The following is a 12,784-nucleotide window of genomic DNA, read 5'->3' as shown; positions in this document are numbered from 1 at the left end:
GACAGACGATCATTTGCATAGGGGCACACCCACTTTCACTTGCGCTGGCTTGCGCCCTCAATTTTTGCTTACACAGGCGCAAATTACCACACAAAAGGCATCCTGAATCAGGTGGCAATCTTGTCCAATTGCGCCGGCGCAGAGAAATTGAGCTGAGCTGCACAGGTGTAATTAATGGGCAAATCTACCTGAATCTACCCCACTATGTACAGCAAGCATACACACGCACGGTTTTCTCTGCAAAAAGCTCTCCCAGCAGTTTTCTTGTAGAGAAAACCGTGCTTGTGTACGAGGATTCATTCTCAGTATAGACAGTTATTGGATTGTTCTATCCTGGAGGGCAGGGACTGATGTGAATGTACAATGTATCTGTAAAGCGCTAGATAAATAGAACTACCTGTAAAAATAATAATAAATGTTTTTTTTCTTTCCTACAGTGAGAGAGAAACCGGGCATTTGTCCCGTGGGTAATACCTTTGCAGGATGTAGGCTCCCCATCCCCAGGAGTTGTGACACAGACTCAGAATGTTCCGGGAAAAAGAAGTGCTGTGGCATCGGCTGTTCTTATAAATGCTGGGAACGTGGCAGTAAGTGGATGACTGTGATCAGATATTAAGTGACCCGGTACAGACCAGATCTCATCCAAATGTGAGGGTGGAACTGTCAGTATTGCCCCTAGGAGCCAATAATGTGACCCTCCCTTTCCTTCTCCCAGTGCAGCATGTATAAGAACAATGGGGTAGATTCAAGAAGCAATTGCGCCTGTGTAACCATAGGTTACACAGCGCAATTGCTTACTTGCCCCGGCGTAACGAGTGCTCCTGATTCAGGAACCTTGTTACGCCGACTGCAGCCTAAGATCTGCGCGGCATAAGGTTCTTATGCCCGCATATCTTAGGCTGCATTCTTGCGGTGGTCGCTAGGTGGCGCTCCCGTTGTGCTCAGTGTATAGTATGCAAATTGCATACTAACACCGATTCACAACGTTGCGCGAGCCCTGCGTACGCAATTTACGTCGTTTACGTACGGCGGTTTTCGCGCAAAGGCTGCCCCTGCTATTAGCAGGGGCAGCCAATGTTACGTATACCCGTCGTTCCCGCGTCGCGAAATTTGAAATTTACGTAGTTTGCGTAAGTGAATCGTGAATGGCGCTGGACGCCATTCACGTTCACTTTGAAGCAAATGACGTCCTTGCGACGTCATTTGCCGCAATGCACGTCGGGAAAGTTTCCCGACGGCGCATGCGCTTTACGATCGGCGCGGGAACGCGCCTAATTTAAATGATTCCCGCCCCCTGCGGGATCATTTAAATTGCGCGCGCTTACGCCCGGCAATTTTGCCGGCGCGCCCTTTCGCAATTTACGGAGCTACTGCTCCGTGAATCGAGGGCAGCGGCGCAAATTTGCGGGGGCGCAGGGAAAAATCGTTGCCCTGTGCCTCCGTAATTTCAGCGCAAATCTTACTGAATCTGGGCCATTGTTCAGATGTAAGTTAGAGAGATAGAAAGCAACATATTTCTGAATATTTGTCAGACAGGAGATAGGGCAAATTCACACCACTGCATCAAAAATGCACCAAAAACCATGCATGCAGAAAAGCATCTGGAATGCATCCAGACTGCGTTTCTATGCTGTGAACTGACCCATAGAGAGATACAAAGTAACATTGTTTATAAACATTGATCAGACAGGAGATAGAGAGATACAAAGTAACATTGTTTATAAACATTGATCAGATGGGAGATAGAGAGATACAAAGTAGCATTGTTTATAAACATTGATCAGACAGGAGATAGAGAGATATAAAGTAACATTGTTTATAAACATTAATCAGACAGGAGATAGAGAGATACAAAGTAACATTGTTTATAAACATTGATCAGACAGGAGATAGAGAGATACAAAGTAACATTGTTTATAAACATTGATCAGACAGGAGATAGAGAGATATAAAGTAACATTGTTTATAAACATTGATCAGACAGGAGATAGAGAGATACAAAGTAACATTGTTTATAAACATTGATCAGACGGGAGATAGAGAGATATGGGAGTTTTAGGTAGGCTTAATATGATTGTAAAGTCTCAAGGTTTTATACCTTCATGCAATCTATGCATGAAGGTAAAAAAACTTCTGTGTACAGCAGCCCCCCCAATACTTACCTGAGCCCGATCTTCCTCCAGCGCTGTCTCCCGGGTCTCTCCCTCCTAATGGGCTGAGACAGCAGCGGGATCCATTGACTCCCACTACTGTCAATCACAGGTAGTGAGCCAATGAGGAGAGAGCAGGGGCAGGACAGGGCCATGCTCCATGTGTGAATAGATACACAGAGCAGCGGCTCGGGGGCGAGTCTGCTTGGGTTCCCCTGTAGCAAGCTGCTTGCTATGGGGGCACTTACCAGGAGGGAGGAATACCAGTGGGGGGAGCCAAGAAGAAGAGGATCAGGGCTGCTCTGTGCAAAACCACTGCATAGAGCATATAAATATAACATGTTTGTTATTTTTTTTAAATAATAAATGGCCTATTTATTACTTTAAAAGGCATTTATTGACATGAGCATCATGTATATCAAGCCAACGTGTTTCGGGGGGAAAGGACTTCCCCTTCTTCAGGGCTTTTACTGCATTCTATTGGATGGGAAAGATTGCTGTCTCTGCAGCTATAGCCGGAACTCTCCCGAGGGGATTGGGACTTTGAATGAAGCGCGTAGGTTTATTATATAAATGAATAACATACAAACGCATAATCATGAGTAAGTGTATATCCAATACGATTATAATAACTGGTACAATTCATAAAAATGTATATCTATACATACAATATAGACGGGTTGCCACATGATTATAAACGATTAATATCAAAAATGATACACACTGAGAGATTGAATCATAGGGACACGGCACATAATAGCTCAATGCATTTCGTGGACTGATCTACTCTTCAGGAGCATGCATGTGAGGTCAATAAAAAATATATTAGAAGGAGTTGCTGTATGGTCTGATCCTACCCAAGGAAAAAAAATCATAAAAAATAAAATAAAATAAAACTAAGTAAAAAAATCCACTTTCTTGACTATATTAAAAGCGTGGCACTGTAGATCAGGGACCCCCAAAGGGGGGCATCTCCACCGGGAGATGAGGTGGTGTGGGTGGCCTGCTGTCCAGGCAGCCTTAGGCCTGGGGGGCAAGTCCAGTCATGTGGCCTATTGATCCATCAATGCAGCCTGATCAGTGCCCATTAACGTAGCCTCAACGGTGCAGACAGTGCCCATCAGTGCCCATTAGGCATGTGCAATTTTTTTAAGTTACGAATACGTTTTCCGTCAATTTTCGTTATTTTAGTTGATTCGTTAACATACGAATGAACGAACGCTTTAGCGCAATTAATAACGAATAACGATATTTTCAAAATAACGAATATGAAAAACAACGTAGATACGAAAGATGAAAGAAACGAAAACATAGGAACAACGAAAATACCGAACCCAAAAAAAATAATAATTACGAAAAACAAAATGAACGAAAATGCAAACTTACTAATATTCGAAGACCGAAAAGAAAACAACCGAAATGCCGAACAAAGAATAAAAAACGAAAATCAAAACTAACGAAAAATAAATTACAAATCTTCAGAAAACGGAAATGAAAACAACGAAAATACGAAATAATGTAAATTAGCTTTCGTTAGTACTGAAATATTTCTGGACATTGACCAATAGCCACTGAGCGCTGTCCCTTTCCTCTGAAGAGGTTTGTTCCTTCCCCCAATGAGCTTCTTTCTCATTACCTCCTGGCTCCTTGTGTCTTTTTCTGTTAGACTGCAGTGCATCTCATTTCTAGATTTGTATTTGTAATATCTGACATATTTTAGTTTTCTTCTACGTCAGACTTCATTCTAGACAGGGGGCCAGATTCACGTAGCTCAGCGGATCTATAGATCCGCTCGATCTACGTGAATTAAGATCCGCTCCCGCAAGTTTAGGAGGCAAGTGGCTAATTCACAAACCACTTACCTCCAAACTTGCGACGGCGGATCCTAAATCCCCCGGCGGAATTCAAATTCCGCGGCTAGGGGAGTGTACTATTTAAATCAGGCGCGTTCCCGCGCCGATTTAAATGCGCATGCGCCGTCCGGGGAATTTCCCGGCGTGCATTGCTCCCACTGACGTCGCTAGGACGTCAGTGGTTTAGACGCTTACGTAAACGACGTCCATCCGTATTCTAGAACGACTTACGCAAACGACGTTAAAAAATTCAAATTCGACGCGGGAACGCCGGCTATACTTAACATTGGCTGCGCCTGATAAAAGCAGGGGTAAGTATACGACGGGTACGCCGCTATGGAAACGTTGTAAGAAGACTGCGTCGGGTCCGCGTACGTTCGTGAATTTGCGTATCTCGCTGATTTACATATTATTCAAGGTAAATCAGCGGGAACGCCCCCGGCGCCATTTTTAAATTGAAAAAAAGATCCGACAGTGTAACACAGTTACACCTGTCAGATCTTGGCCCTATCTATGCGTATCTGATTCTATGAATCAGGCGCATAGATAGGACCAGTGTAAGTCAGAGATACGATGGTGTATCTGTAGATACACCGTCGTATCTCTTTGTGAATCTGGCCCATGTGTCTTTTTCTGTGTTAGACTGCAGTGCATCTAATTTCTAGATTTGTATTTGTAATATCTGACATATTTTAGTTTTCTTCTACGTCAGACTTCATTCTAGACAGGGTGTGTGTGCTAAGACAGTCAAGTCAATCACAGTAAAGTACGAATTACAAAATGACGACGAGTAGTGTGTCGAATAAACGTAAAATGTATTCTAACAGAATTACGAATGCAATAAAATCTACAAAAGTACGTTTTTACAATCAAAGGAAATTAGACACGAAAATACGAATGATCATAAAGCAACGAAGATATATTTCTTACGAAAATACGAACGCGGCATGATGGAAAATATAATGTAAATACGAATAGCAAAACAACGAAAATTAAACCAACGTAAAAACGAAGGAACGAATAAAATCATTTTAAAAATACGAACGCGGCAGAATACAAAATATAACGAAAATACGAATCTCGATTCAACGAAAAATAAACTAACAGAAAAAAACGGAAACGGAAAAAAGAGTGTTACGAATACGATAACTAACGTCTTACGAAAATACGACTCGTTACGAATCACGATAAACAAACAGAAACTAAACAGAAATAAACGAACATTTTTGCTGTGCACATGTCTAGTGCCCATCAACGCAGCCTGATTAGTGCCCACCATTGCAGAATGATCAGTGCCCGTGGGATGTGGGGGTTCAGCTGGGGGGGTCAGGGTCTGTCTCACCTCGGTGGGTCCTTGCACCGTGCACGGCCTCTTCGAGGGGGCTATGACAACCTCCAAGCTGCCTCTCTGCTTGTGTCTTGTCCAAAGACTCTGGGAATGTAATGGAGAGAGGTAAGCTCAGGTGCCTGCTCATCTCACTCAAAGTAGTGAGATAAGCAGGCAGTGCTGCTCTCAGACATGTCTTCTCTCTCATTTAAGAGGGTAAATTATATTCTCTAAAGAGAAAATTTTTAATGGAAAATGTTGGCCCATGTAGCCCAATACAACTAAACACCCTCTGTGTGTGGGTGCTACTGGAGGTCCAGAATTATTTTTCAATTCAGCCTGATTAGTGCCCATCAATGCAGCCTGATCAGTGCCCATCAATGCAGCCTCACCAGTCCAGACAGTGCCTATTAGTGCCGCCTCACCAGTGCCCATCAGTGCGGCCTGATCAGTGTAGCCTTATCAGAACCCTTCAGTGCAGACAGTGCCCATCGGTGCAGCCTCACCAGTTCCCATCAATGCAGCCTCACCAGTGCCCATCAATGCAGCCTCACCAGTGCCCATCAATGCAACCTCACCGGTGCCCATCAACGCAGCCTCACCGGTGCCCATCAGCGCAGACTCATCGGTGCCCATCAATGCAGCATCACTAGTGCCCATCATAACAGTCTCACTGGTGCCCATCAATACAGCCCCACCGGTGCTCATCAGTGCAGTCTCACCAATGCCCGACAATGCAGCCTCACCATTACCCATCAATGCAGCCTCACCAGTGGAGCTTATCAGTGGCCAACAGTGCGGCCTCATCAGTGTAGCATATCAGTGCTGCCTTATCAGTGCAGCCTAAGGGCTCTTTCACACGTCCATTCCGGTCGTCCGTTTTTTGGACGTCCGTTAACGGACCGCAATGCTTCCCTATGGGTTAACGTCCGTTAGCATCCGTCTGCGTTAAGTTCCGTTTTTTTGGACGGAAGAAAACCCTATATTTCTTCCGTCAAAAAAACGGAACGGACGAAAAACGGACGTTAGCGGATGATCCGTTTACCATCCGATCCGCTAACATCCGTTTTTCATCAAAATATGTAAAAATCCTTAAAAAAAAAAAAAAAAAAAACGGATTAAAAAACTGATAGAAAAACTGATGGAAAAACTGACGGAAAACGGACGAAAAAATGATCAACTGATGAAAAAAAAACTGATCTAAAAAACTGATCTAAAAAACTGAGCTGACGTGTGAAAGAGCCCTAAGGCTACTCTCACACTGAGGCACTTTGCAGGTGCTAGAGCGCTAAAAATAGCGCCTGCAAAGTGCCCTGAAAGAGCCACTCCTTTCACTCCAGTGTGAAAGCCCGAAGGCTTTCACACTGGTGCGGTGCGCTGGCCGGAGGTTAAAAAAAGTCCTGCAAGCTGCATCTTTGAGGCGCTGTAGGAGCGGTGTATACACCGCTCCTACAGCGCCCCTGCCCATTGGAATCAATGGGCAGCGCCGCCAGCAAAGTGCCGCTGCAGCGGCGCTTTGCGGGTGGTTTTAACCCTTTTTTGGCCGCTAGCGGGGATTAAAAGCGCCCTGCTAGCGGCCGAATAGTGCCGCAAAAACGACAGTAAAGCGCCGCTAAAAATAGCGGCGCTTTACTGCTGATGCCTCAGTGTGAAAGTAGCCATAGAGTGCCGCCTAATCAGTGGCAATGAGTGCACCCTCAACCTCCTTAATGAGTTTGCATTGATTTCAGCATGCGTGGAACACTTTGCACATGCTGAAATCAATGCCAGACACATTCATTGAAAGTTCATTAATATACAGATCATGATTTTGCAATGAAGTGATCCATGCTGCAAACTCATTAAACAGTCTACACCTTCAGTCAGGGATGGACTGGGACAGACATTTGGCCCTGGACTTCATCCAGACTGGCCCACTTTGACAGTTCTCCCCCAATGGCGGCCGGACAACTCCCGCAGGTGTGCCCTCTCATTAAGACAGCCCTGCCCCCTCCCCCGGCCCAGTCCGCCCCTGTGTCCAGGGGAGACCGATTTCAAGAAATTGAAGTAGTCAGAGTGACCATAAGTGCTGAGACCATCAATGAAGGACTTCCTGCCGCTGGACCCAGCACTGTCCTCATCCAAGCTGATTCTTCAATTGGCTTTGGGTGCAGGCGCCGGCTAGGGTGACCACGTGTCCCGGATTGCCCGGGACAGTCCCGCATTTTACAGTTCTGTCCCAGGTCCCGGGCATCTTCATTACAGGACAATACAGTGTCCCGGAATTAAACTGACACAGCCACCCGATAAGAGAGCGGGGCTGGGAAGCCGGCGTCCCTAACAACTGATGAGTCTTCAGCTGTCAATGGGCTTTCCCGCTGACAGCTAAATAAAAAATAAAGCTGCCAGGAAAAAAAGTAAAAAAAAAAAAAAAACACGGTGTGGGGTCCCCCTTCCCTAGTCCATTCAAGAATCTTTGGATCCTTTTGGGCCTTCAGGATTCTGATAACCCCCCTTGCCTGCATGTCACCACAACCACCAGCCAGGGTAAGATAGGGACGTGATGCTTTGCGGTGGGGGGGTAGAGCCCGTGGGTGCTGGTATGGACTTGGGGGGGGGGCACTTTATTTTTTTTGCTTTTTCTTTTTTTCAATAGCCGGGTGCCAGCAATTGCAACTGTGAGTCAATTTAAATGTGATTTTTTTTTTTTTTTAATAAACATTTTTTATTAGAGATTTTCAGCAATACAGCAAATTCCATGGCTTAGAAACATTGTTCACATATCAAATTAAGTTTTAACAGAGTCTAACAGTAACAGTTACATATAAAGGCTCTTGTATATGAGTATATCATATGAAACAGGACCATGGAATATCGTTTATACACGGATCATGGTCCAAGAACAGGTGATACAAGAAAAGTAAACCGTAAATCCCACACCAACCGAGGAATTCGAGACCTCTTAGTTCCCATTCCATATTTGTGAAAGAGGCTCCCCTCTGCCCTACCCACCCCAAATCGGGGACAATCTGTGGGGAGCACAGAGAGGAGAGTGGTGGAGGTCGGGGTAAAATAGATTTGACCTACAGTAATCAAGCAAAAAAGAAGGAGAAGGGGGGGAGGGAGGGGAACAACGAATGTTAGGCATGCCCGAGCTATCTACGTCCTATCCTACCCCATCCCACCCCTTGGGAAGAGCGAGGTCGGACACAATGTCCAAGGGGGGTGTACATCCCTGTGTGGGAAAGAGGGGGGGGGGGGGGGAATGAGGTAGATGGGGAGGACACAGGGGTGAAGGAGTGTCTGATTGTTAGATCGTTAGGTGAATCTGATATCTGATGTTATGCTAGGGTTTTCTAGGGCACTGAGAGGTGTTTATGTAGGGGGGTTTCTATACAGAGTCCAACATGTCCATGTTTGTCTGTATTTCTCATGTGTATCCTTGGATTGGTGGATAAGGCGCTCCATTTCTTCTACCCTGTCAACACGTGTATGCCATTCTTCAATTGTTGGAATAGTTTTAGATTTCCAGTATATAGGGATGCATTGAGTGGCAGCATTTATTAAGTGGAAAATTAGTGATCTTCGGTATTGTACTCTTGGTGTGGGGGTGTGATGTAGCAGGAATTGCACAGGAGTAAGGCTTATTGGTATTGTTGTAATTTGTGTGATGCGTTCATGCACGTCCTTCCAAAACTGGGCTAAAAGAGGGCATTCCCACCAAATATGAAAAAATGAGCCTTCCGCCCCATCACACCTCCAGCAAGAAGGGGAAACTGCTGGAAAGATTTTGTGAAGCTTGTCTGGTGTTCGATACCACCTGGTGCAAAGTTTATATCGGTTTTCTTGTGCGGAGACATTAACAGTTCCTTTATGTGTGTGCTCCCATATAGTGTTCCAGTCTTCGTCAGATAGGGACATGGAGAGATCCTTGTCCCAGGCTGAGCGAGTGTTTGAGGAAGGAGGCGATTTTGGCATTAGTAATGAGTGTAACGTGGAAATCAGGTGGCGCTTTGGTTCTCCCGCCGTGCAAATTTGTTCTAAGGGAGAGAGATCTCTACACCATTTTGGATGTGACTGAGTGGGACCTAAGAAATGTTTAATTTGGAGATATTTAAATATAGACATGTTCACCTGAGGGAATGCTTTTATTAATTCTGGATAGGATAATAAGTCGCCATTATGGAAGAATTGGTGTGCTCTAATGGCATGGGAGTTGGGACCCGTCACTGGATTTTTGTAGGATATATTTGGTATGAAGTCGGGGTTATGCGATAGAGGTGTCAACGGTCCTGGGGAGGGGGTGAATTTCAGGGTTCGACATATCGTCTTAAGATTCTGGAGTGTAGGGCCTATTAAAGGGTGATTAAGGCAATCTGTAGGGATCGAGCGCTGCTCTATCCATGGCAAATGGGTAATCGGGAAGGAGAGGAATGCATTTTCCAAGGCAATCCAGTCCTTGTTTCCACTGTGGAGATGCCAATCTACGAGTCTTGTGAGCAAGCAAGATTTATGGTATAGGGCTAGATCAGGTATACCCAGACCCCCCTTGTGCTTTGGTTGAGACAGTCTATCCCAGCTCAGTCTGGGTGCTTGGCCAGCCCAAAGAAATACTCTACAGTGTCTTTTGAATGTTGTAAAGAAGGCCTGTGGGATCGTGATTGGGACCGCTTGGAGAAGATATAAGATTCTTGGAAGGATATTCATCTTAAGGATTGCTGATCTACCGAACCACGAAAATCTGCCATTGTTCCAATCCACTAGGTCTGTTTTAATAGTTGAGAGAATTGGTAGAAAGTTTAATGAGAATAGCTTATTTAGGTCTCTGGGGATTTTAATACCCAAGTATGTGATATATTCAGGCTCCCACTTGAATGGAAAGTTTTGTTTACATAGGTCCACTACTGGGGTTGGAAGAGAAATGTTAAGAGCTAGCGATTTGTCGAAGTTAATTTGTAAATTAGCCAAAATGTTAAACAATTTAAAGTCCTTCAAGAGATTAGGGATTGTAGTTATTGGATCCGAGAGGAATAGCAGGACATCATCTGCGTAAGCCGCTGTCTTGTATTGCTTTCCCCGGATCTCAATACCCTTGATTGCGTCGTTCGCCCTAAGTTTTCTAAGAAAGGGTTCCATCGTGAGAATGAAGATGAGGGGGGATAGGGGACAACCCTGACGGGTTCCATTGGCTATGGAGAAGGCGTCCGACAGGTGGCCGTTTACCCTAACCCGGGCCGTGGGACCAGAGTACAGCAGTTGGATCATCTGGGTAAGACGTGGTGGTAATCCCATTTTAGACAGGACCGCCTGCAAAAAGTCCCAGGCCACTCTGTCGAACGCCTTCTCGGCATCCAATGACAGAAAAAAGCCACTGTTTTTTGTGGAGGACAGCCAGTGATGAATGTTGAGAGCTTTTATAGTGTTGTCCCTGGCCTCTCTGCCAGGGACAAAGCCAACTTGATCAGTTGTGATAAATTTAGGGATCAGTGGGAGGATACGGTTGGAAAGTATTTTGGCGTACAATTTGATATCGACGTTTAATAGAGAAATAGGTCTATAATTGGTGACAAGCGTAACATCTTTGCCAGATTTGGGAATCAGGGAGATATGGGCCTCTAACAAATCTTTTGTGTGTGAAGGGGAGTCCGGAAGGGTATTAAAGGTAGAGAGAAAATGGGGGGCTAGTGTGTCAGAGAATGTTTTGTAGTAGCTAAGTGGCAGACCGTCTGGGCCGGGACTTTTCCCCGGTTTAAGTTGGCTTATTGCTAATGTGATTTCTTCCGCAGTGATTGGGGAACCTAGGTCGGCAATATCGTCAGGGCGGTATATGTTGGGCAAAATTCTGCTAGAAATTCCTCTATCAAGGTCTTCCTATCAGGAGCTATTTCTTGTTGACGGGAGTTCTGTAGATTATATAACCCAGAAAAATATCTGACAAATTGATCTGCTATTCCGTTGTTAGTAACTATGGACTCCCCGGAAATGGCCGTGACATTGTTAATGGTATGGGATGCCTTTTTTTTTTGTAAGGCCGCTGCTAAAAGCTTACCCGACTTATTCCCATATTCATAGAAAAGTTTATTTGTCAGTGTATGTTTACGGGCAAGTCTTTTTTTGATTTCGCCAAGGAGTTGTTCACGGGCTTTAACTAGCTCATCGTGTGTTTGGGTCGCTAATGTTCGTTTGTGTGTTAGTTCCAGGGCCTTAATTTTTTCTGATAGCTCTAAAATGTGCGCTTTCCGTACCTTGGCTCTCTTGGCCATTATTGAGATAAAATGTCCTCGAACCACGCACTTGTGCGCGGCCCAGGCCAAAGGAGCGGACATGTCTTCAGTTAAGTTTTCCGAGAAATAATTGGAGAGGACCTTAGATATGTCCGAAGTGTGATTGTTGTCAAGCAAGATAGAGTCGTCCAGTCTCCAAATGGGCGATCTGGGACGACTCGTAGGGATTGATAGTAAAATCGTGATCGGGTGATGATCTGACAGTAGCATTGGGTCGATAGTGGCGTTTACTAGGGCGGTAAGATCGTTTTGTGAAAGGAAAAGGTGGTCTATCCGTGAATATTTTTTATGCAGTGGTGAGAAGTATGTAAAATCCTTCACGTTTGGGTGGAGTGTTCTCCAAGTGTCATGAAGGGACAGTGTGGAGAGGGTGGACTTAATTGCTTTCAGCGCACTAAATTTTAAACAGGTGGAGCCATTGGATGTGTCTAGATCTGGTTGCAGGGGAACATTAAAGTCCCCGCCTAAAATGAGGGTGCCTCTTTGGAAAGATGTAAGTTGGTAAAGGGTCGAACGGAAAAAGGGAACTTGTTTTGTGTTGGGGGCATAAATATTCGCTAATGTGTACATCACATTGTGTATGGTACCCCGCAGGAATATGTATCGTCCCTGAGGGTCCCTCTGGGTATCTAGGATTTCAAAAGGACAGTGTCGCGAAATTAATACCGATACTCCCTTGGATCTTGCCTCATTGTTAGGGGCGTGAAACACTAGCGGGAAGTTCCTATCAGTTAATTTGGGTATTGTATCTGCACGAAAATGTGTCTCTTGGAGGAAAGCTATGTGTACTTTTTCTTTTTGTAGTAAGAAAAGTAAACGCGACCGTTTTTCAGGGGTGTTTAATCCCCTAATATTCAGGGAATATATTTTAATGTGACTTAAAGGTCCCGCTCTCTGAGCAGGGGGTAAGGGGGGTGATACCGGGGTCATGTCAGTGGCGTACTAAGTCTGATGGAAAAATTAGGGGAGCTGTGTCAGGCAAGGGGCAGGATGGGAGGTATACAGGCCTCCAGTGAGGTCTACAATAGCAAGTGCAGTGTTGGTAGAGCGGGCCAGACGACCCGTGAGTTCTATATACCGATTAAGTGGTGAAGGGTATTCCACTCACTTTATATTTACAAAAACAATCGGAAAATTACAGTGGGTGCCAGACCCCCAGGATCTTACCACAATCCCAGGAGGGCCGGCACA

At 45.1% G+C, this 12,784-nt stretch overlaps 1 protein-coding gene across 3 annotated transcripts in view; it reads left to right on the top strand.

The window, feature by feature from the left end:
• The window catches only part of LOC120935975 (whey acidic protein-like), a 101,138-nt gene that overhangs the window by 31,184 nt on the left and 57,170 nt on the right, over positions 1-12,784 (top strand). For all 3 annotated transcript variants that reach the window (XM_040348027.1, XM_040348028.1, XM_040348026.1), the window contains exon 2: positions 438-587. In XM_040348027.1, the coding sequence (XP_040203961.1) occupies positions 438-587 (150 nt within the window). The remainder of the gene's footprint in view (positions 1-437; positions 588-12,784) is intronic.

Source organism: Rana temporaria, chromosome 4, assembly GCF_905171775.1.
Source record: "Rana temporaria chromosome 4, aRanTem1.1, whole genome shotgun sequence".
NCBI classification, from domain to species: Eukaryota; Metazoa; Chordata; class Amphibia; order Anura; family Ranidae; genus Rana; species Rana temporaria.
This window is presented reverse-complemented; position numbering and strand designations above follow the sequence as displayed.